At 43.7% G+C, this 24348-nt stretch overlaps 1 protein-coding gene across 3 annotated transcripts in view; it reads left to right on the forward strand.

Moving 5' to 3' along the window:
• The window catches only part of GAPVD1 (GTPase activating protein and VPS9 domains 1), a 26688-nt gene extending 10626 nt beyond the window's left edge, over window positions 1-16062 (forward strand). For 2 of the 3 annotated variants that reach the window (XM_009287231.2, XM_019474128.1), the window contains 18 exons: window positions 588-713; window positions 2229-2402; window positions 2707-2847; window positions 3361-3495; window positions 3963-4082; window positions 4569-4646; window positions 4780-5153; window positions 5682-5769; window positions 6879-6959; window positions 7599-7721; window positions 8232-8361; window positions 8760-8869; window positions 9512-9671; window positions 10148-10335; window positions 11708-11921; window positions 12515-12587; window positions 13518-13715; window positions 14433-16062. In XM_009287231.2, coding sequence (XP_009285506.1) covers window positions 588-713; window positions 2229-2402; window positions 2707-2847; window positions 3361-3495; window positions 3963-4082; window positions 4569-4646; window positions 4780-5153; window positions 5682-5769; window positions 6879-6959; window positions 7599-7721; window positions 8232-8361; window positions 8760-8869; window positions 9512-9671; window positions 10148-10335; window positions 11708-11921; window positions 12515-12587; window positions 13518-13715; window positions 14433-14573 — 2654 coding nt within the window. In that variant the 3' untranslated portion in view covers window positions 14574-16062. The remainder of the gene's footprint in view (window positions 1-587; window positions 714-2228; window positions 2403-2706; window positions 2848-3360; window positions 3496-3962; window positions 4083-4568; window positions 4647-4779; window positions 5154-5681; window positions 5770-6878; window positions 6960-7598; window positions 7722-8231; window positions 8362-8759; window positions 8870-9511; window positions 9672-10147; window positions 10336-11707; window positions 11922-12514; window positions 12588-13517; window positions 13716-14432) is intronic. The other variant, XM_009287233.2, reaches the window with a different exon arrangement.
• Window positions 16063-24348: the final 8286 nt, after the last annotated feature.

Raw genomic sequence — 24348 nt, forward strand, 5'->3', positions numbered from 1 at the left:
ATAATCTAACTTCAGCTCTAACTTAGACTTCTCAGACTTATTTTTCGTTGTGTTTTAATAACCTATTACATATTGCAGAATAGTTTCTGGACTCTGGACAACTCCTTTATATGAACCTCAGACACAACAAAGCACAGGTTTATTTGTGGTAGTGAAGAGGTTTATACAGATCACTCAGCATGCATTATTTTGTGTAACTTATAATTTAGTTTTTGCTCTCTCTCTTCAAAACAAGAAAACAAATTCATGGACAAATAAGCAAATTAATGGCAAAGACTTTATTGACTTTTTAGTTACAGTTAAGTACAGTAATGGTGAGATTCCAGCTGTTTCTGGTAACGTATTTGTAGATTATTGTAATTAGTATGGTACTCTAAACATGGGAAGTACAAATCACAGTGTGGGTTAAGTATCTATAGAATAGAGTAGAGCAAATGTACATTTAGTGCAACTCAGTGTTTTATATTGGAACTGCTACTTCATTTCTTTTCGTCTTTCTGGTTAATTGTGTCCTGGGTGGGTTGTTAATGCTGTATATTTAGGAACTGTTGTTCAAATTAGACTTAGAGTAAAATCTGTTTTCACAGGTCCTTCAAATCGCTCCAACTCTGTGTCATCTTTGGATTTAGAAGGGGAGTCTGTGTCAGAGCTTGGCGCGGGCCCCTCTGGGAGCAATGGCGTTGAAGCTCTGCAGCTGTTAGAGCACGAACAAGGCAGGTGCAAATTCTCTAATACAAGTACCTGAGGTGCTGTAGATGGTAAAGCCAAAGTTCTGTGGAAGAAGGTTGAAAAATTGACTAGTTCAGGAAAAAATAAGTAAAAGTTTTCTTTGTGCAATTGCTCTTGCATTTATGTATGGGTTTGGTTTTTTTCCCAAGAAAAATTTCTTGTAGTCCATTGTTAGGAAAAGGAAATTGGATGGGTTTTGGAGGCTTAAGTCGTTTATAGGAAACTGCTTGTAAAGTTTTGCTTGATACCAAGTTTTTCCTTTCAGGGAACAGGATGATCTGGATTGGAGTAGTCTTAAAGCATCTGGCTAGCCTCCTGTTTAATATATATTTGTCAAATGCTGGAACAGGTTCCCAAAGAGGTTGTGGTGTCTCAACCTTGGAGATACTCAAAACATGACTGGACATGACTATGAGCAACCTGCTGTAATTTACCCTGTTTTGTGTAGGGGGTTTGGACTTGGATGATCTCTGGAGGCCTCAGCTTTTCTGTGATAAGTTCTTCTTACAGGAATTGTATCAGTTTCTTGATAGTGTGCTAAATTTGTATTCATTTTGTCTGTCAATTTGGTTGATAGGTCACCATGTGTAGTTTAAGATTTTTCTTCTTACGTCTCAAATGTGCTTAAAAACTATTTTCAGGCAGCATCTCTTGAATAGTATAATAGTGCTTTACAGGCCTTACTTTAAAACACTGTCGTACCTGACAGAATTAGAGGGTTGTTCTGTTTGGGTTGTTTTTTCCCTATTTTCATAGAATCATAGAATCGTTAAAGTTGGAAAAGACCTCTAAGATCGAGTCCAACCGTCAACCCAACATCACCATGCCCACTAAACCATGTCCCTAAGCACCTCATCTACACGTCTTTTAAATACTTCCAGGGATGGGGACTCAACCACTTCCCTGGGCAGCCTGTTCCAATGTTTAACTACTCTTTCAGTAAAGAAATTTTTCCTCATGTCCAATCTAAACCTCCCCGGCACAACTTGAGGCCATTTCCTCTCGTCCTATTGCTAGTTACTTGGGAGAAGAGACCGACCCCCACCTCGCTACAACCTCCTTTCAGGGAGTTGTAGAGAGCGATGAGGTCTCCCCTCAGCCTCCTCTTCTCCAGGCTAAACAACCCCAGTTCCCTCAGCCGCTCCTCATCAGACTTGTTCTCCAGACCCTTCACCAGCTTCGTTGCCCTTCTCTGGACACGCTCCAGCACCTCGACATCCTTCTTGTAGTGAGGGGCCGAAAACTGAACACAGTATTCGAGGTGCGGCCTCACCAGTGCCGAGTACAGGGGCACAATCACTTCCCTACTCCTGCTGGCCACACTATTTCTGATACAGGCCAGGATGCCATTGGCCTTCTTGGCCACCTGGGCACACTGCCGGCTCATGTTCAGCCGGCTGTCGACCAGCACCCCCAGGTCCTTTTCTGACGGGCAATTTTCAATCAGAAGTAATTGGAGAAGCCTTTTAAAAAAATGAGAACTTTTTATTTTTACATAGCCACAACTCAGGATAATCTTGATGACAAGCTCCGTAAATTTGAAATCCGTGATATGATGGGGTTGACTGATGACAGAGATATATCAGAAACTGTGAGCGAAACTTGGAGTACAGATGTCTTGGGAAGCGACTTCGATCCAAATATTGATGAAGATCGTTTGCAAGAAATAGCAGGTAACTTGGTGGTACATCTGGTATATTAAAATGCTTCATGCTTGCTCTAAAATAGTGAGGCTGCAGAGCCCTCCTCCTGTCTTTCTAAATAGGTGTCTTTTCATTGATTAAACGGGAGCTTTTCTGTAGGAGAACTTTGTGTGCATGACCTGTATTGTATTTGGTTGCTCATTTCTATCTTTTCAACATTGTCTTTCATGATTACTTTATTAAGGACACTTAATGTGTTCTTATTTTTCTCTCTTATTAGAGCTGTCTTCAGGAAGCCTATATCTAGCTATACGCTTCGGCTTTACTTTTGCAGGTGCAGCTGCAGAGAACATGCTAGGCAGCTTGCTGTGTTTACCAGGTTCAGGATCCGTGTTGCTTGATCCCTGCACAGGTTCAACCATATCAGAAACCACAAGTGAGGCCTGGAGTGTGGAAGTATTACCAAGTGATTCAGGTCAGAATCGTGCAGTTTTTGCTTATTTCTTTAGCATGACTCAAGACTCTTCCAGAGGCATATAATGCAAAGCAACAACCTCTTTCTCTCTTTCTTCGAGAAATTATTGTCCTAGGGTTAAGTTAGTGTTTGTGAATACTTCCAGTATTAAAAGGAGAAACTGTTCCTAGGCAGAGAGAAGATGGAAAGCATTGTGACAGTTACTGTTACTTAAGAAATCACAGTTTACTTTGGTTAATGAAGATTTTTTTGTATACTGTTGTCTCTAAGAAATACAATACTTAAACCAGCAAAAACTTCTTGGAATGCCTGTGCAGATAGAGCATTGCTATCTGTGCAGAGTCCTGCATTCTGTATAGGAAGAAAACTCTTGCTGAAGTGGTTGAGTTAGCTTAGAACTTAATATACTAAATCAACACATAGCCCCCTTCCCTCTGTATGTGAACGTTAAGGGAGCATGGCACTGAGTAATGATACTTCTTCTCTCCACTCTCCATTGTCTCCCTTTTGTAGAGGCCCCAGACTTAAAACAGGAGGAAAGACTACAAGAACTGGAAAGCTGTTCTGGCCTGGGTAGCACATCTGATGACACAGATGTAAGGGAGGTCAGTTCTCGACCCAGTACACCAGGCCTCAGCGTTGTATCAGGTGTGTTTAAATGCCTCTGAAAACACGCTGCTGTATTAGAGCATCTGCTTTGCTGCACTTGCTTTAGTTATACGTAACTTCACTCACAAAATAACTTCTTGCACTCATTCTGGAATTTTCGAAGCACTAATTCTTTGTTCATCTTACAGAAGAAATAAAAAAGGCAGCAGAGCATCGAATACTCTGTGCTACAATAGCAATGGTATTCTGCAAAATACTTAGCAGAGTGAAGCATCTTTCTAATGCCTGTTGTCAAAGTGTATTCGTGCCTATGTTAAAACAGTTGAAGATGTAGAGCAGAAGTAAAATTTATTTTAGGAGTATAGAAATTCAAAATGGAATGTCTCTAGGTGCTACTGTGAGTTAGGACTTGATTATTGCAGTGTTCACCAAACATTTTAACAGCTTCAGGATTTTGCTTCCTTTTTCTCTGGAAGACTATTACAGATTCTTCTTTTATGTGTAAGGTATTAGTGCAACATCTGAAGATATTCCTAATAAGATTGAGGATCTCAGATCTGAATGTAGCTCTGACTTTGGGGGAAAGGATTCTGTGACAAGTCCTGACATGGATGAAACGGCCCACGGTAAGTAAGTTACCTGTGAATGAGAATCAGAGTCTTTGATAACTGAGGTCTCACAACATTGCTTAAAATGACATTTGTAGAATACTTAAATTTTACAATTTCTCCCAATTTCAAAGTTCTGGTGGCTAAGCTTAACATTTTCCTTATTTGATAGCAATGTGTTTGACAAAGAGACTCCAGTATTTCATAGTACTAGAGCTTGAGAACTAGATCTAAGATCACCTTTTCTTAATTCGGTTTGATTAAATTGACTGTCCTCTTGCACTTTGGAATTGGTCCGCTCCTCAAGATTTCCCCACTTTTTGTGATGTAATTCGTTGATCATTTCAGCATAATCCAGAGATCTTTCCATATAAGAATATCTTTAAAAATATTTTGCAATGTAAGTTTGTAAATTTTTGTTGCTGAGGGCTGTTGTTCCAATGTCTCTTATGTTGTAGGTATTCTTGTTACAGTGCTAACTTTTTTTTTTTTTCTGTATTTCAGGAGCCAGTCAGTTGACATCTCCTCCTTCTCAGACAGATTCTTTGCTTGCACTGTTTGACCCTCTGTCATCAAATGAGGGTGAGTTGTAAAGAATAAGCTTTTTTTTTTTTTTAAAAAAATAGGCATTTTCAATGCTTCTATGTTAGTATCAGCTAATCTGGAAGAATCTTAAAAGCAATGTGTGTGGCTTCTTTTATGCTTATGACCTCAGGTGTATCAGCTGTAGTAAGGCCTAAAGTACACTATGCAAGACCCTCTCATCCACCACCGGATCCACCGATCTTAGAAGGAGCTATGGGAGGTAATGAGGCCCGATTACCAAACTTCGGGTCTCACGCTTTAATTCCAACTGATTTAGAAGCATTCAAGCAGAGGCATTCTTATCCAGAGAGGCTAGTCCGCAGTAGGAGTTCAGATATAGTATCATCAGTTCGGAGACCTATGAGTGATCCCGGGTGGAACCGACGTCCTGGTAATGAGGAGAGGGAGCTTCCTATGCTGACCACCAACACTGGAGCAGCTGTTCTGGTGGCTGCATCTCAGTCATCGTCTTCATCTCCCAGTAAAGACTCCTCTAGGGGAGAGGTAAGGCTTCTCTTTATCATTTTATTTTTTTCTAGCATGCCCACTTCAATTATGCATCTAATGCCAGAAAGCTGGTATTAAATATGTTTAGCCAAGGAATTACAATGCACTTTTGTTACCTTTTAAACATTGGTCAATAACGTTTTACAAGCTAAAGCTATAGATGTTCAGAGTGGCTTAAATGAATCTGGCTTCTCTTAAATTTACTGGATGAGCTTTACTTGATTTGGTGGGACTTCAGAAATAGATTTGTTGTAGTGTTTAAATTTAAAATGCTCCAGCATCCTGAAAAGTAATTTTCTTTAAAAAAGAAATAAGTGAAACCTAAGTTTTTTTCACGTCTTTGGTTTTGCATTTATAGGCTGCCCTCTTCAGAAGGGATATTTCTAACTTAATCTGCTATGGCTTTCTGTGCTCTACTGTAGTTCTGTTTTTACAGTCGATGTAGCGTAACCTGACGTCGAGGAGAAATTTTGTCTTTACACTTGATATGGTAGATGCTCAAATGTAGACTTTGTCCTTCTACAGATTGAAGAACGAAAAGACAGTGATGATGAGAAGTCTGACAGAAACAAGCCCTGGTGGAGGAAACGTTTTGTATCTGCCATGCCCAAAGGTAGGATCACGTCCATCTGGTTTTGGTACTTTAGTAAGAGTGCACGCTACCTTTATTATATCTTTAGTCGCTTTTACGGAAAGTTTTTACAGTTCCACTTTGAAAAGCTGACCAGACTGACGTAGATTTGTTACAGAGTAATAGCTGTCCTGTTTAATTTTGAGAAATAAAGGATTCTTATTTACAGAATTACAAGTGTTGCAGGAAAGAGAGAATTACTGAAATACAAAGTATGCAGTACCTATAAAGAGGTGTGTAAGCTGAAACAGATTTGGTTAGACATTGTGTTATCTTAATCATTCGGTAACCTTGGAATCCTTATGTGAGGCCAGTCATTTCATAGTTGTATGGTATTAACTTCATTGCAGCTTCACTGAGAACTAGTCTTAATTCTCTACGGACAGTAGCGTGCTAGTTGAAGAATATTGATAACTTAGGATATCTCTTGTAACACGGCATGAATGGAAATTAGACTTTGGCTATTTACAAAGTAAAGTTTGTTCAGGATAATATTTGGCTTTCATGTTGTGAATAATGACAACTGGGGATGGAACAATGTGTGCACTATTAGATATTCTTACCTTTTTTTTAAAACGGACTTCCAGTTAGAAAAGAACCAATGTAATCCTTGCAGTCTCTGTGTGACTTTAGGTAATGATATAGTATTTTAATACCACTTCGTTTGCTTTTCCATTTCACAATGTGCTGTCTTTGTATCTTGTCCCTGAACTTACTAGTGGGAAGGAGTTGCCAGAAAAGATTCATGTCATTATGACCAATATTTTGAGTTAGGACTATTGGCTAAACTAAAGTATGAATAAATATGAAAATAAAAATGGGAAGCTACCTGACTCCCTTTCCTAGTAATTGCCTAGAGCGTGCTGTACCTGGGAGGCAAAACTGTTCTGCCTGGCTCATGGTAGCATGTCTGGTTAAAGGTAGAGCTTACTACATGATGATGGTACAATTCTGTTCCACCTCATAGATAGGCTTATGCTTTTGTTGAAGTTTATTTGATGACTAACTTCTGCATTAGCCACTTTCTTAAAGTTTCTTCAATCTGGCCATTATCTCGGAATAGTCTTTGATAAGGTACCTTCCATTTTCAGCTCCTATTCCATTTAGAAAGAAAGAAAAACAAGAAAAAGACAAAGATGACATGGTGCCTGACAGATACTCAACACTGCAAGGTATGTGAATAATATCATCATAGTAATTTTCTCTCATAACAAGCCCTCTAGAGTTCCAGAGTGCCCACCAGGTATCTATTTACAGAAAGGTATACGCTATTGTAGTTAACGTTCACAACTGGCTTTCTGAATAAGAAAGTGGATAAAGACTTCTTGCCTTGAAAACTGTTTTTAAATTGTCATGTTGTTGTCAATATGTATAGTACTGGATTCTTGACTCAAGTCTTTACCTCCCCCCCCCCCCCCCTATATAAAGCTCATGTCCTTATCATAGCTGAGCTGTAAGGATAGGTGCAGACATGTTCCTGTAATAATTACTTAAGTGCTAAATTAAACAACCTGGATGTTTAGTTTTCTGTTTGCCTAATCGTTTCTAGAAGTCTTCAAAGACACAAGAACCATTTGTGTATACAGTATAAATATGCTAAGGATCTGGCTTTATTTGTTCACTTTCATTGTACTTTTTTTTGCTGCTTCTTCAGACTTTATAAATATATTTAAATTGTGGCTACATGGAACACAAGCAGCTATTTGATGTGGCTAAAAGCAGAGTCCCAATGTCTAGGTCTAAATTTCTGTATTTGCTTTCAGTTGGCACAATACAAGGTTAACTCCTGTTGTTCTTAATGGTCTTTTCAGATGATCCCAGCCCAAGGCTCAGTGCACAGGCGCAAGCTGCAGAGGACATTCTGGACAAATACAGGAATGCAATTAAGCGAACCAGTCCTAGTGAAGGAGCCATAGTAAACTATGACGGTGCAGGTAAGAACCTGGCTTTTATAATCATCACCAACATAGTTTCTCCTCCTTAAAGATAAAAACACTTCAGTATTCTAGACAAATGTTAGTACTAAGAGCCGAACAATGTGAGCTCTAAACGAGGAACATTTGCAAACAACCTGTCGGACAGTCCCTCAGAGACTGGGAATTAAATCAGTATTCCCATGGACAGCTCTTTCATAATGCCATTGAGGTGGTTGTTTAATAGCACATCTCTTACCATTTTTGGGGGGTTTTTTTGTTTGTTTGTTTTAATGGATACTGAAGTAGTATATTGCCTTCCAGAACTGATGCAATTTCTTCTTAGTGACTTGTAGGTTGTATATGTTTAATATACTTTTTTCACTTATTCAGAACAAGTTGTTTTATTTGCTGTCTCCATTCCCCCCCCCCCCAACCTTAGAATAACAAGAAGAAAATAGAGAATATTAGTCTAGTTTCTTCTTCTGACTCCTCTCTTCAAGTGTAATGTTGGCTTTTTCATTTCCATAGAGACTATTGGGGATGGTGAGAGTATGCATGACTCTCCACGTGATGAGGCTTTGCAAAACATGTCTGCAGATGATCTCCCGGACTCTGCAAGTCAAGTAGCACAGCCACAAAGTTCTGCTTTCTCCTATAGGTAAATATATTTGCAGGCTTAATCTTACCTACAAAGTAGAACTGAAGCCATGTGATTGGTTCCCACAAAAATCTTAATATGAATTAATTGTAAACTTTTATGTGCTTTTAGTTTTAAGCATCTCAAACTGTCATATTTCTACTTATGAAGGGGGGATATTGTAAACTGAGAGGACAGAGCAGTTCAGTGTTAGGAAAATTCTTTTGAAACTGGTCTAGGTGCTATATCAAAAGAACTGATATTCTAAACTCTTGACAACATTGGTGTATTAAAATTATGTTAAATAACTTTTAGGCAGTATTAAACAAACAAACAAAAAAACCAAAAAGTAAAGACTGCTTATTGAAGAAGTAGACCTTGCAGCAACTTTTGTTAAGAAAATGTTTTTCCTCTTTAAGGGATGCGAAGAAGAAATTGAGATTGGCTCTCTGTTCAGCAGATTCTGTTGCCTTCCCAATGTTGACACATTCAACAAGGAATGGTCTACCAGATCACACAGACCCTGAAGGTAAATGTTCTTTATGCACACAGGTATTTTGTATTGTATGTGACTCTTCCGCCGTCTAATGGCACTTGTACTGCATCATTTATGATAACTTCTGTTTGGCATAGATGTAGAAGGTATAGGCTGCCTTTTGCCCCCCCAAATGTTTTCTTTCTTACTCCACAAACAAACCTGCCAGCTAAATCTAGTCTAATTTTTTTTGTAATGAAGTATCTCAGGTATAGTGCAGGCAGAGCCTGAAGCTGTAGAATAGACTGCCAAAATACATGTACTGTTGGGAATTGTGCTGCAGTACTAATAGTCACTTGAATGATTTACTGAGTCTACGCTGACTTGGTATATGTGTCTTGTGTTTGCATCCCTCCATTCATTCTAGGTTTATTTGCAGACAGGTGAATTTGTCACCTTATCTTGTCCTCTTCACATTTCAGAATGGTTCTAAATACTAAATAAGATAGTGATATGAAAACTTATCCCTTGATATCTGGAAAATTCAAAAAGACTTATTAAATTGTTCTTAAAATTTATTGTCTAATGTACAGAAGTTTTGTTTTAAACTGTTACGTTTCCCATATTCAAAACCAGTTTTATTTTCATCATGCCTACACTGCTTTTCCTTAATAATTTTCCTTTGTTCTCTGTTAGATAACGAAATTGTGTGCTTCTTGAAAGTTCAGCTAGCTGAAGCTATTAACCTCCAAGACAAGAACTTGATGGCCCAGCTGCAAGAGACAATGCGGTGTGTAAGCCGCTTTGATAACAGGACCTGTCGAAAGCTGCTGGCATCTATTGCGGAGGACTATAGGTAGTTTGTTCAGTATCGTATTAATAATGGGTTTCCAAATGCGTATATTTATTCAGTAGCAGATTGGGAAGATCCTTTTTGGTTTAAATTGTACTTTACCAAATCAGGTTATTACATCTCTGCTTCCCCACAAAATGATGGAATTGTTTCACCTATCTGCGAATGGCTTAAAAAAGCTTGGACCTTAAGTCAGTTCACATAGTAATAAACTCAGGGTAAATCAATTTGTGGCTAATGTTCAGCTCTAACACACAAGAGATGCTGTTTGGAATTTGCTTTAGTCTAGCATTCTGGAGTGCTGCAAGGGCAGTGAATTCAGTCAGAGAAATCTGTATAAGATGGAATTTCCTAATTCAGGTGTTATCTTTGTTTTAAAAACATGTTGAAGATTCCTCTTGCACTACAACTTAACAGTTTATAAAGCTATTAGCCCCTATCTTTATTACGAATCTAATGTAGAGCCCTCTTTATTTTAGGAAAAGAGCTCCATATATCGCTTATTTAACTCGATGTCGCCAAGGCCTGCAAACAACACAAGCACACTTGGAAAGGCTGTTGCAAAGAGTTCTGCGAGATAAAGAAGTGGCCAACAGATACTTCACTACAGTATGTGTGAGGTTACTGCTAGAGAGCAAAGAAAAGAAAATAAGGGAGTTTATTCAAGGTAAGATTAATGCAGACCGTGGAATGTTTATATTCCTTTACTCCATATTTAGATGCTGGCTCGGGTTAATGTTTTAAAATACAACTTCTGATCTGAGGAGCAGATTCCTAGAACGGTTTTCATTTCAGCTGGTGAATTAATGCCTCAAATAGACAGATTACTGTGACTGAACAGTATGTTGTGGCAGCTAAGCCATGGTAACTGCATTTTTCATGGGCTAAGAGAATGAAGGTAATTTGACCTCACTTGGCCTAAAAAGTTATGCTAAATCATATTATGTAGCATCTGCCCCATGGAAGAAGCATGAATACTCTTAATTATTTTAGATCTCCTGATAAATGATAAATAAAGCTGCAGCATTCAGTCCTCAGTACAGAGGTTGTACCTTGGAAGATATGGGGAATGGTAGTAGTATGAATCAAATGGATCAAAGATTCAAAAATACAGCACAAGGGATATCGGCACCAGGAAGACAACTCTCTCAAAACAGTCGCTTAAAACAAACTATTTCTATGTTCTCTATGCACATACCTGACTTAATGAAGTACATAAGAAATTTGGAGTCAGTTCTTGCTCCTGGAGCATATAGTGCTGCATATTAAATGTGCCTGAATTGGCTGGAATTAGTGTGAACTTATATCTACTGAGATTAAAGTTCTGGTAATAAGATTCAGTGACCCAGGAAGGAGTTAAAGCCCTTTCCTTGGACAGAAAGGAGACAGCTATTTCTGGATGATCTAAAAGAGAAATTGGCAACGGTGGCGTTTAGGCTGCTGGCAGATGTGAGTGGCAGTTGTCTTCTGGTGCAGAGTGCTATAAATATGAAGCCAATGAATGGCCAGTGATTTGGTCATGCTGCATTAACTTGGCTGAATCACTCATTCTGTATTTTTGTAGATAATTATGAATGTTGCAACTATGCATACTTAATAAAGGTAGGGGTAGGAAATGATACACATGGGTTTTCTTGGTATCCTCCCCCCCGTCACCCATTTCAGCATCTGACAACTTTGCGTATGCTGGTTCCTACCAGCGACTGTTCTAGTGATTGTTCTGGGTGTTATCTCTGTGGGTGGCTGGAAAGGAGGCATAAGAACTGGTACTGCAGAGGAAGTGATTAACACAGCATCAAGTAGAGTATTTTGACCATATGCTTTGCTAAATGTGTTCTATATGCTTTTCCTTTAATTCCTCCATTTATTTCAAGTGTTCCTGCTTCTATTTCCCTTACTGGGGCACAGGCAAAACAGAGCCTTGGTGCTGCCTGGCAAGAAGTCTGAAGTAGATTCTGGGCTCTTCTTTCCAGAAAAACCTATCAGAAATAATGTATTCTACTTAACTGAATGTTCTATCTCTTTTTACTTTTTATCAGATTTCCAGAAACTCACAGCGGCGGATGATAAAACAGCCCAAGTTGAGGATTTTCTTCAGTTCTTATATGGGGCTATGGCTCAGGATGCCATATGGCAGAATGCCAGTGAAGAACAGCTTCAGGATGCACAATTAGCTATAGAACGCAGTGTGATGAATCGTATTTTCAAACTTGCGTTCTACCCTAATCAGGATGGAGATATTTTGCGTGACCAGTAAGTTAATGTAATTTGAAGTACCTGGTTTCTCTTTTGCAGTTGGTGCAGATGGAAGCTGTGCAGTCTTCATGTGACAGACTTGACTAAGTCAGCCATGCCATACAAACTCATGTTTTCTTTCAGAACATTTTGTAAAAGAACAAGGACGTGCTTTAGCATCATGTGCAAAAGTTTTTGTGTATGCAACAGTGCTAGAATAGAATAAAATTGTAAATGTAATGTCTTGGGATACAGACTTTCAGATCTGCAAGTGTGTTACGCTGAGAGAATGATCAAAATCTGCTTCAGGACTCCTTCCATTTTCTGTTTTGGTACAGTATTTTCCATGCATTTGGGGTTTTTTGTTTATTGCGTTTTAGAACATATGCTGTTTGAATGCTCTACTGGCTGTGTGGTTGTACTTGATTGTATGGCAAAATCCTCTGCATCTCTTATTGACCTAGTGTCCATTAGCTGTAGGACCATCATGATTATATGCATTTCTGGAGATCTCTCTTCTAGTATCAAACTTAAAACCAGTGGGAAACCCCAGGGGACTGCTGGCTGGCTGCTGCTTACTTTTCACTCTTGTTTTTTGTGTTTGTTTTCAGGGTCCTTCATGAGCACATACAGAGGTTATCTAAAGTAGTGACTGCAAACCACAAAGCACTTCAGATACCTGAGGTAACAACTTCTCCTTTCCTTCACTTTCGTATGTGTGTCGGGGCGCTTGGTTTTGATTGTGTTTGGGATGGGGAGAGGGTTGTTTTGTTTTACACTTGGAAGCATTGCTTTTCTATCTGTGACAGCTGAAATATCCTGCAGGGAAAACATGCTGTACACATGCTTTGGTATCTTCCACTGACTGATCCTTCCAAATTAATTTTTTTCTGATTTTTCCGCGTCTGCCCTGATAGTAAGATTTAAGAACTAATACTACACTGCACTAAGATGCAATAACTCTGATAATTTGCTTCAAAAGACAAGATTTGAATCCTTATGCTTCTGACGTTATTCATATACCATAGCTGTGGTTTACAGCTGTCAAGTTAACTTTCTGAACTTAATGGAACCTTGCAGATCTGTGAATTTGCCCAGTGCTTTCGCCTTTCTCATGGTTAATAGGATAACTAAAAGCAGGTTGGTAGGCTTAAGTCGTCTGTCAGAGGCTGGATGTTTGCAGCTTTCCTAGTTCTAAATTCAGCACTTGAACTGTATGACTCAAAACGGTGAGTGTTCATAAAGCTTTGGGGTTGGACTAGATGACCTTTAGAGGTTCCTTCCAACCCAAACTATTCTATGATGCGATTCTATGGTATGGAAGACTGAGACATACAGCTCTACCTTCATTTCAAACAGTGTGCTGGAGAAGTACAGGCTAATTATGTTAGTTGCACATAGAGTGCTGGCTCCTTGTAGTTTTTTATTCTAACACAGCAGGAAGCCACCTTCATTGTGAGTGTAATGTAACCATTACACTCTTGTAAGTCAAGCTTTAAGCTTGACTTAAAGCTTCCCATTTTTCCAGAGCCTTGCTCCTGCCTGCAAGTCTCTGTGGTGCACAGTAGTAGCTTGGACAAACAAGAACTGGCAGCATGTTGTTTTTTTTCCTAGGTATATCTCCGGGAGGCACCATGGCCATCTGCACAGTCTGAAATCCGCACAATAAGCGCTTATAAAACCCCCCGAGACAAAGTACAGTGTATCCTGCGAATGTGTTCAACCATCATGAACCTACTTAGTCTGGCAAATGAAGATTCGGTACCTGGGGCAGATGATTTTGTTCCTGTTCTGGTCTTTGTCCTCATAAAGGTGAGTTCTTTTGCAAAGATCACAAACCCCAGCTAATTGTTTGTAATAAACAAGCAAATTTTAGGAAGAAAAATAATGCATTTGGGTAACTGGGAGCATGCTAGACTCAAAACCAGATCTAAATCAGCAGGTTTAAATAGAAACATCAGAAATGTGGTCACAGTTACAGTTTTTGAATGCAAGCAAACTTTGCATTTGGAACCAAGGAAATAGGGGTGCAGGCATTTGTGTGCGGAGTGGGGTTTTTCTGAGGTGTGTCTGCCAGAATCTGTCATCTGTGCCTGCTTAATGTTGTCCTCTTCCAGGACCAAGATCCACACTAGGACTGACTTGCATTGTGTTGCTGACTTTTTTTTTTGATATATGAGTGTTTGGAGAATGGTTTGTCATATATAAGATGCTAAAACAATAGGCTTTTCCATGTGTTGAAATCCTTGATGACTTTTCTGGATTCTGCCAGCATTACCCTTCTTTCTCTTGGCCTGCTAGTTGTTTTCCCGTGTTGGAAAAATGCTCCTTTCATCAAGTCCTGATGCATTCTGAGTGTGTGAAATGGGTAAACAGTCACTACCCTACAGATACGTTACATAATCATGGGTTATGAATGTGTGAGGGTCACTGTACAAATAGAATTGTATTTCTATTCTGTATCTTGTAATGTTTTATGTTTAGCTTTGCAAACAAGCTGCGAGTGTCTCTTTCTTCTTTAACCCTCAGGCAAATCCACCTTGCTTGCTGTCCACTGTTCAGTACATTAGCAGTTTCTATGCCAACTGTTTATCTGGAGAAGAATCATACTGGTGGATGCAGTTCACAGCAGCAGTTGAATTCATTAAAACTATTGATGATCGCAAGTAACTCAAACAGCACATGTATGGGCAGACTGTTAGCAGAAGAAGAGTATGTAAGAATGTACAACAGCTGCAAAAGCTGAAGAAGAGACTTTCCTTGTATAATACTGTACAGAATTGAGGCATTTTAAAACACACCTTTACTAATCAAATTAATTTAACAGATTTTCCTCTTCTCTTTTGGTTGCGTTTTTCTCCCCTATAGATACTGGCACTGCAAAAGGGACCACAGTTTTTCAGGTATTTTGAAATCTCAAAACATGCAGAAAATTATTCATGCTTTTTCCACCACCCCTCTTCCTGAATTCTTACTCACGTGAATAATTCACTTCATTTAATTTCTAACAGAAAACTGAAACAAGAAGAATCAGGGCAACCACTTAGTATACTTTCTAGCTTAATACACCTTTTATTAATATAACACCAGCCACACTGAAAGTTTGTAGTAGCTGACATTAGTTATCAAATTGTATTTCACCTAAATTTAAAATCTGAGAGGACAGTGTAAATATTATATACCTATATTTAATGCATTGCAATTATCTTTGGACTCATTATCCTTTGAATAAACAAGCAAAAGCCTCTGTGACCTCTAACAGGTTGTGACATACTCTGTTTTGGTAATGAAAGGACTTCCTCGAAGGCTAAGATTAAAAAAGGGCAAACTGAACTATTTATTAAAATGTAATTAAGATTACTGAAATTTCTAAAACTGGAATTTATAATAGACAGGGCTTATTAGATAGCTAAACACTTTTTGGCTAGGGCATTAGGGTGTTATAAAGGTTTGGATATATAGAGGAGAGGGACTGTAAGTTACAATAGAGAAGTCTAATATAAAACAGGAGAAATAAAATACCTTACTGTAATATTTTTTCTGAAATATTGTGTATACTGTACAAACCCCAAACAGAGATCCTTAACAGAACCTTGGACTGTAATATATATTTTGATTAGTGACATTAAATACATATGCCAGGGGTTTCAGTGAATGTTTTTACTAAATGTTCTTCGTGTTGTCTGCTATGCAGCAGTGCAAGTTTTACTGTTCATATAAAATATTTTAAAATATAACACTGTTCTTTATGAAACATATCATGACATCAGTTCAGGGTGTTTTATAGATTTCTCACCCCACCTTTCCCTTAAACTGACAATTATCAGCTTAAAGAAGTTTTTATGCACAACACCACATGGATTTTTCATGAGTGAAATGGTCTGAGTGATGGCCAGTGGTTGTTATCTGTATATAAGCACTTGCTGTTCTTTTTTAGCTAGAATTACAGTGAAAAAGGACAGCGAGCATTTAACTTTTTCATGTCAGTATTATTTCTTGCTCTTCCCAGAGTGTTCATTGCACTTCTGACAGAGGGATGTGTTAAGACTTGCTGTCTGTGAGTGGTAAAGAAAACAAAATCTTTCTCGCATTCTTTTCAAAATATGATTGGTTTTTTTTTTGTGTGTGTGTATTTTGATGATTAAAACCTGTAAGCAACTAGTACTTGGGAAAATCATTTGGTTAACTGAAATTAGAGCAATTTAAAAGTATCAAGTGCTTGATTTGGCTGTGCTACTTGTCAAGGCATAATTAAAGAAACTTTCTAGGACTCTAATACGTAATTCAGTATAGCATTTTTGCCAAACTAATCACAGGTGAGAGGGTGGGATGGTAACTTTTTTTCTTTTCTTTATAGTCTTTCTCCTCTGTTAGAGGCTTGATTGTGTGGAGGAGCAATACTCAGTAGAAACAAAATTCTTCTGATCTGCCTTACTGTGGTAACTGTCTGTGTAGCATTGCAATATTCTAGTTATTTAGCCTTGATGGGTTTTTGGTGCTGAACATGTAACTTAATATTGCAAGCACAGCCCTGACCAATAACACTCAGCAGCGAAGCACAAATACGCCCTTGAAGATATGGCCAGATCGTATCTAAAAGCAATATAAATTTATTTATATTGAAGTGTCCTGTAATATTTAATTATTACTTGAATATCTGAGATGTTAAGACCGATGTATGAAAGTTCTTTCAGTCCTGCAGTTTGGGTTTTAGTCGAGGAGAGTATTTGTACAATCCTTAAAGAAGGCACAAAGACACTTAAGTTGGTGATTGCCCTGTGCATTCTGTTTGCAAACTTGGCAAGCAGGATTTGATCAGCACCATCAGGTCTTTCAGATTTGCTCTCCTTTATGGAAGGGGCAAGCACCATTTCCTTCACAATTTTTATCACTTTGTTTCTCTGCGTAGAAAAATACTTAACTGGAGTCTCTTTTTTTTTTTTTTGTAATTATTATTTTAAAACCAGTAAGTGTTTCAGTGAGCCCCAGATGAGCTGAGAGACTTCATGGCAGGATGGCTTAAAGAAGGCACAAAGACACTTAAGTTGGTGATTGCCCTGTGCATTCTGTTTGCAAACTTGGCAAGCAGGATTTGATCAGCACCATCAGGTCTTTCAGATTTGCTCTCCTTTATGGAAGGGGCAAGCACCATTTCCTTCACAATTTTTATCACTTTGTTTCTCTGCGTAGAAAAATACTTAACTGGAGTCTCTTTTTTTTTTTTTTGTAATTATTATTTTAAAAACCAGTAAGGTTTCAGTGAGCTCCAGATGAGCTGAGAGTCTTCATGGCAGGATGGTCCTTTTGCTTCTTTTTTTCAACCTGCTCTGAAAGTCCTTTATATAGTCTTGATAGGTGTACTTAGAGAATTAGGCTTCCCAAAGAATTAAAAAACTTCCTGTAATATCCTCATACTATTTTCCCCTGGTGTCCTGTAACATTTTGTTTTAAAATGATAAATTACATGTATAGGAAGTGATGTTGTTAGGTTTTGGTGTGCAATAGTAAAGGTGAAAAGACCGTGCATAAAGGACCAAAAGTAACAGAACTGTTGCCAAAAGGTGCCAGCCAACCATGTACCTGTTGCTGTAATCTTGGTGCTTTCTGTTAATTAAATTACTTCAACCACTGAAGGATGAATGGAACGTTTTAGGGAAAGGGCCAGGGGGGAGAGGTCATTAGTAGCGGATTGCAGTCATGGACTTAAGGCTCGGTCGTTGACTTCAGCGCTGGTTGTTGGCGTGTCTGGAGGAACTGCCAAATCAAACGATGGCATGGCTATGCCTGGTAACATTACAGAGGTGGTGTTTTCCCTTTTTGGGTAAAGGAGTGAAAGGAAAGGGCTGGTTTTTTTCATCCCTAGGAGATTCCTTTTTGCTCCTAACCCTAAATGAGATTTCTCCTTAAAGCTTTTTTAAATCCTCTTTAAGGGGAATTGGAACATGTATGGCCTATTAAGTATTTGAGTTTAAAAGTTTTTGTTTTCAAGACCTTATACTACCAAATGCTGAATGTAACTGCCATAAATTTCAGGAAAAAAAGCCACGAACATGATCCTGTTTCCTGTAGGTGAGTTTCTGGTGAGCATAGTGTTGGTTCGTATCGCTTGAAACCGTTAATGTTCTGTTAAGCGAAATTCTCGCAGAAGTTTGAGAACTCACTGCCATGTTAATGCTGAGTAGTATGTGGAGGAAGGGGGGGTAGGACAGAACAGGAGCAGCAGGAGGAGGCAGACCTGTTCAGCAGCAAAGCTTCAGGCAAGTGAAGCGTGTGGTTGGCACGAGTGCGACTTGCGTGACTGTGCTGCCGTACAGGCTGTGCAGCCTTCGGCTGGCAGCGTGACGGGAGAGCTGGCGCAGCAGGAAAGCAGTGGACAAGGAGGGGGAAGAATACTCTTGTTTGGGTAACAGCTGGTGACTTGGTTGAGCCTGTACTACTTGAGAATTAATCTCTGCTGAGTTAGTAGTGTGTGTTCTGTACCTTTTAATTGTGCTTTACCTCTATTTAAAAGCTTTGTACTGCCTCTCCTCTTTGAAACTGGTAAAGCCTTTATAAATCTAAATTAATGAGCTTGCACAATCTTGTATACAGGAAACCCATCTTGTCTCTAATGTGATTATTAATGTATTATTCTGTAAAAACTGATTAAAAGGAGAGCAGTTTAACCGCCTGGGTTTCATGTTTCTGCCTTGTTCTAATGCGATCAGCAGTTGTGCTGGAGATGGCATTGCAAGCGTGAACAACTTACCACTAACTTTGCATGGTTTCCGTTTAACGTCACTGCCGTGTTGTATCTGCGGTACCTCCTTTCACGTGTGCGCCGACAGCTCGCGGGGAGCGGACGGTGGCAAAAAAGAAACAAGATCCAGTTAACGGGACAGGATGCACTGCTGAGCTGGCCGCTTAACACAGAGCTTTTCAGTTATTTTTTTTTAATCGTGCACCTTGGCTGTCCTAGTAGCTTGAGGGGAAAGTGCTGTCAGAGCACTAAGGTGGCTCACCTGGGGACAGCCACCAGGACAGTGTCCAGTCTTCCGCTGTGTGCTGTTTGATGCCTTGCTTGGAGTGGGCAGGTCTAAAAGGACTATGTTTCAGTCATCTTATTTCTTAAGAAATGTTCACGTCGGCTACATGACAGTAGGATCCCGGCAGCTGCCGTGCAGCCGCCCTGGTCCCGATGCGTCGCTCACCCGTGGGTGGGTGGGTGACATGTCGGGACCGGGGCGGCTGCGTGGCGGCTGCCTGGTGCTGTCATGAGTTCGGTCCTCCCAGTGTTATTGACCTTGACTCTCTCTCATTTGCATCCAGCATTTTTCATCCTCTGGAATATGGTGTTTGGGGACCTTTCCATCATTAAGTGGATTTACAGCAATTTCCTTATGTGTTTTCTCCAAGGGATTCTGTTATGAGAGGCACATTAAATCTCCATTAATACCTCATTATCCGACTGATAAGATTACCATGATAATGAGGCAGAAATTCTAATTGTTTCACTTCTTATTGTGCCTTTCATTAAATCATATACCTGGAAGTTGCTGTCTGAGAGGGGAGCTCCAGCCTGCAGACCAGGGGAGGTGAACCTGTCCCTGTGCACCCTGGTCCTATCCCCCAGTGCTTGAGGGATGCTGGAGCGTGCTGGCCTTTCCTCCTGGGCTCCTCCGCCTCCTGCCACGGCCTCTCCTCCATGGCCATGCTACCATGAGGGCTTCCAGGGGCCCCAAGGCCTTTGGTAACCTGTGCTGGGGAGTACGTTTTTGGGGCGAGCACATTTCGCACAGCCCTGTGCTGTGGTTTTACACAGCCGCTGGCTCCTGAGGGCGTTTAAGCGCAGGGGTGTGCAGCCTCCTTCGGAGCTGTTACAGCCCATCAGGTCAATGATCCATGAACTAAAAGTCTCTAAGCAGGAGCAATTATTGTCTATCATGTGTCAAAGGCACCCGTATTGACCCCGATAGATGGAGCCATTATGGCCTGTTGAGTCAACGATCCATGAACGGGGAGTCCCTGGGAGCAGAGGTCTCCCCATGCCATGCCAGCACCATCACGTCCATCCTCTCCCTCACTGAGGGACGCGTGGGGTGCTGGGGCAGGGACGGATTTGGGGTGTGTGGAGCGGGTGCTGCCAGCTACCACGTCCTGCCCTCATCACCCTGCAGGCTGCCGCAGCCAGGCTGGGGTGGGAGAAAGGTCCCCCTGGGCCCCGAGGTTCCTCAGGGGATGATCTGCATCCGCACCGGCCCCCCTGGCTCCTGTTTCCCCACACAGGTCCCCTGTGACCAGCACGACCTGGGCTCTGGCCCCCCTGGCTCCTGTTTCCTCAGGGTGTTCACAGGGGTCCCCTGTGACCAGCACGACCTGGGCTCTGGCTCCAGGAGAGCTGACACCTTTGTGGGGCCGTGTCGGTCACGCACTGCTGGTGAGAGCCTCTGCCTCGTCCTGGCCGGGAGCCCACGGCCGACCTCATCGGGAAACGCCACGGGTGCCCCACTTGGCACCAGGTCTGGCTCCAGATCTGCCAGCTCCTTATGGGGGGCCTGAGCTGTCCCTGTGAACAGCTCTCTTCCTCGGGATCAGCTTATGGCCGGGTAGCGGAGCCCACGGTAGGTGGCACCTCTCGCCCTGTGGGGCAGGGGGTCGCCAGGACGAGGACCGCGGGAGCCCCTGCTTCGGCACAGCAGTGGCGTTGGGCACGGAGCCCCTGGCAGAGCCCAGAGCCGGGGCGCAGGCAGTGCTGTGCCACCCTGAAGGGAGATGGTGCCGGGGGCCTGGCACCTGTCCCCCTGCCCGGGCTCCTCATGTCCAGATCTGCGGCAGAAAATAACGTTATCCTGCACAAGTGGACTTCGTTAGGCTCCTCCCGCGCTAACGAGGTGGTGTCTCCATAGTAACTGGCACATTTGGAGGGCAGGAGGCGCAGGGGGACAGCAGACAAAGCCTGTGCGGGAGCGGCGGGCAGACCCCGCAGCACAGCCCACCGGCATCACACAGCCCACGGTGCACCCCTCCGGCACGTGGTGCTGCTCGGCCGGGAGCAAAGGCGATGCCTCCTCAGCCCCACCGGCAGTGGTGCAGCGCCCGCTCTGCCCCCGCTGTCTCTGCTGCTCTGCGAGGAGCTGGATACGGCCCCCCGCGGCAGTGACCCCGGCACTCGCCCAGCCAGCCGGCAGCAGGGACGTCCGTGGGTCCGGGCCAGGGCGGCTGCGCGGTTCGGCTGCGCTGCAGCACCTGGGCTGGGCAGGTGCGTTGTGGGCAGCGGGTGCCCTGCCCTGCCCTGCCTGCCGCTGCCCACCACCGCCAGCCCTGCCGGCAGCACAGCCACTTAACCACATCGCCAGCAGAGTCGTTGGGCTGGGGTTAATCAACATTCATTCATGTTTCCAAGTGTAAATTGAGCATTTGTTTAATTATGTGTAAGTAGCAATACATTCTGGCCATTATCTAAATCACTATTTTATTTCCTGGATGTGGTTTCATAATGCTGGGTTTGTGCTCCAGCCTCTGCATCATTAACAGAGAAGAGTTAATGAATATAAAAGCTTAAAGGCTAATTACACTTTAATTTACAATCATGGTCTCATTTTGGGACCACATGAAATCTGTTTTGAAAACAATTAAAAAAAAAAAAAAGCCCAGTGAAGGTCTGGTGAATAGAAGGGTTTTGGCACAAAGTGAACGGTGCCCGTGGCCGCCAGGCCCGTTGCAGCATGGCCACTCGGCACTGGCGGGGCTGGGGCTGCCCGCAGCTCCAGGGAGGCTGGCGGGTCCCTCGCTCTCGTTGCGGCCGCAGCCCCGCGGGGTAACGGCCTGGGCTGGCGGGGGGGCGCCAGGGCCAGCGCTGCTGTGGTGGTGGTGCTGAGGGATGTAAATTGGAGCCCGAGCGGAGAGCACAGTTCACCTGAAGGAGACAAAGATTTATTGGGCTGCAGATGTTGAAAGCAAAATTCAGCAAGACTGCTGACTCGAGCACTTTGCAATATTTACAATTACTGGGGATCTAATGGCATGCTTTCTAGCAAGTGGGGCTTGGCGGGAGCAGGTACCAGTGCCTGGTCGTTACGGGGGGACGGTATCTGAAATTGAAGCTCGCGGCAGGAGAGGTGATGGTGAGCGGTTTAAGACTCCATTTCTGCCATGCCGTCTGCAGGGGGATCGCTCCAAGCAGCAGAGATTTGATAACCTCAGGCGCCGTGTTTGGTGTCGTGGCAGCTCCCTGCAGGTTGTGGTGGGGCAAAGTCCCTGGGATCTGTCCCGCAGCACTGGCACTCGCCCATGGCAGAGACCACGGCTTCGTCCGAGGACCTGCCTGAGGCTCTGGGGACTCGTCCTCGTCCGGCGCACAGCCTCTGCAGGCGCTCGGCACTGAAAGCGGGAGTGACGGCATCCACAGCAGGATGCTGAGCTTGCCGGCGTGGAGGAGATGTTGGCCATGCCGTCCTCTGCCCAGCGGCTGCCAGTGTGTGCCGGTCCAGAGCGAAGCAAAGAGCTTGCTGAGGTGCTGCTTGGCTTTCCTGCCCAGGGGCAGCAAATACGACAACAGCTGCTTCTGCTTTAGCCCGAATGGTGCTGTCTGTGAGTGCATCCAGCACAGTTGGTTCTGCTGCCCTCTGTACCCGCTGCCTGCCTCCTCCCCAGCTGGGTTTTGGGCCAGAGAGCCCCCAGCCGGTGTCCTGCTGTGGCACTGCCTGCACTGGTGCTGGCCCCAGCGGGCAGGCGGTGGGGATGGGTGCCAACACTGCCCTGGCTGTGCTGATGCCGGGTCCAGGCCGTGAGATCGCCCTCCTGGCTCCAGCTGCGGGTTACAGGTGGGATTTCGGTGCTGAGGTGTCGGCTGGGCACTGCCGGTGTGGTGGGAGAGCAGGGCCCGGGGGAGCAGGGCTGGAGCATGTGGCTTGTGTACTGGTGTGCATGTGTGTGCACATGCGTGTGCTCCTGTGTTTTGCAATGGGCGAATATCTGTTCGTATTTCCTTTATTGTTCTGATTCCCTTAAAAATGAAGTAAAAGCCGAGTGCTGACTGCAGGAGGGAGCGGTGGCCTCGGAGCGAGAGGCTCATTCTCTCTGCTGGGCTGGCTGCCTGCAGCCGGTAGAGGAAATAAATCTCCCCGAGAAAACCACTTTGCTCACACAATTTCAATCCAGCAGGGCATAGTGGCATCACTCACTTCTTGTTTTATTTAGCTGATAATCTTTTATTGGGCCAGTCGAGCCCTGTGGAAGCACAATGCCTTTACCGGGCTGCCACAGGTGCTCAGAGCCGGGAGCTTGCCGAACCGCGCCAACTCCTGTGGGGAGCCGGGAGGGCAGCGATGCCTGGCGGTGAATCCTCTGCCCAGGGGCCCAGCTCAAGCAGTGCCACGGTTGTGCCAGGACGTGTCATCCTGGGCGGGTGGGTCCCCTGAGCTGCTGCCCTGTAGAAGCACTGAAGGCCCCTGCGGTTTTGCTCCCCCTGCCCATGGTGGAGGACAGGACGTGTCCTTCTGCTTGCCAGGTGTCTCTGAAGGTGGCTCAGGGCCATCTGCTCAGCAGGTTTTAGAGGACTCAGCACTTGCAGTGGCCCCAGGGGCTCTGCAAATGCCTCTCGCGGTGATGGATGTGCTGAGCCCGGGACAGGGGAGGCTCTTTCACCAGCGTGCGCTGTCGCAGGCACCCGATCGCCCTCGCTGGGGACGTGGGTGCTGGGGCTCTGCTGTTCCCCTGGGTCCATGCGGGGTCCATGTGCCCAGCGGTGTGAGCGCTCTGCTGCAGGCACCTGGGGGCACCTCACCTTCTCACCCCCATTCCCATGCTGATGCAAGCGCTGTGCCACAGCCAAAACCTTGTGTGTCCCTCAAACAGGTTTGTCATCCGGCTTGTCACTGAGCAGCAAGGCCATGTCACTAATGAACACATCCAGCAGGCTGAGTGCCTGCGGTCGCTAATTGAAAGCATTCACAACTGGGAATTAATGTGGGTTAGGCACACTCCCTGCACTAATAAGGATTTGCCTTTCAAAAATCCACATCTGCTAAAGCCTGCAGAGGAATAACAGCCGCAGTGCCCTGTCCCATGCTGGGGAGCAGCCAGTGGCACCAGGGCCACACTGGTCCCCACGGCACCGCTGCTTCCCAGCCATTGCTCCGGCCCCAGAGCTGCATCCCAAGCAGTTTAGGGTGACTGCATCCCCGGGGCTCCTCCTGCAGGGGCAATGTGGATGGCTCGGGCCGTGTCGGCATGGCACACATCCACAGGGCACTGCACGGGCACGTGCTGTCCCCTCCATCCCCCCGACAGCTCAGCTACACCCTGTTTGCAGGACGCAGTACAGAAATGGTGTGCGAGAGTGGCCCCGGGTGACACCCAGCTGTGGTGTGCCCGGCCTGCGGGTGCCAGAGTTGCTCTTGCCAGCGGTGCAGCTGCCGGTGCCTGCCGGCCGCCCGCACGCCCGGGGGCCGCGCGCCCCCCCGCC

This window comes from Aptenodytes forsteri, unplaced genomic scaffold, assembly GCF_000699145.1.
Source record: "Aptenodytes forsteri isolate BGI_AS27 unplaced genomic scaffold, ASM69914v1 Scaffold1417, whole genome shotgun sequence".
Classification (NCBI taxonomy): Eukaryota; Metazoa; Chordata; class Aves; order Sphenisciformes; family Spheniscidae; genus Aptenodytes; species Aptenodytes forsteri.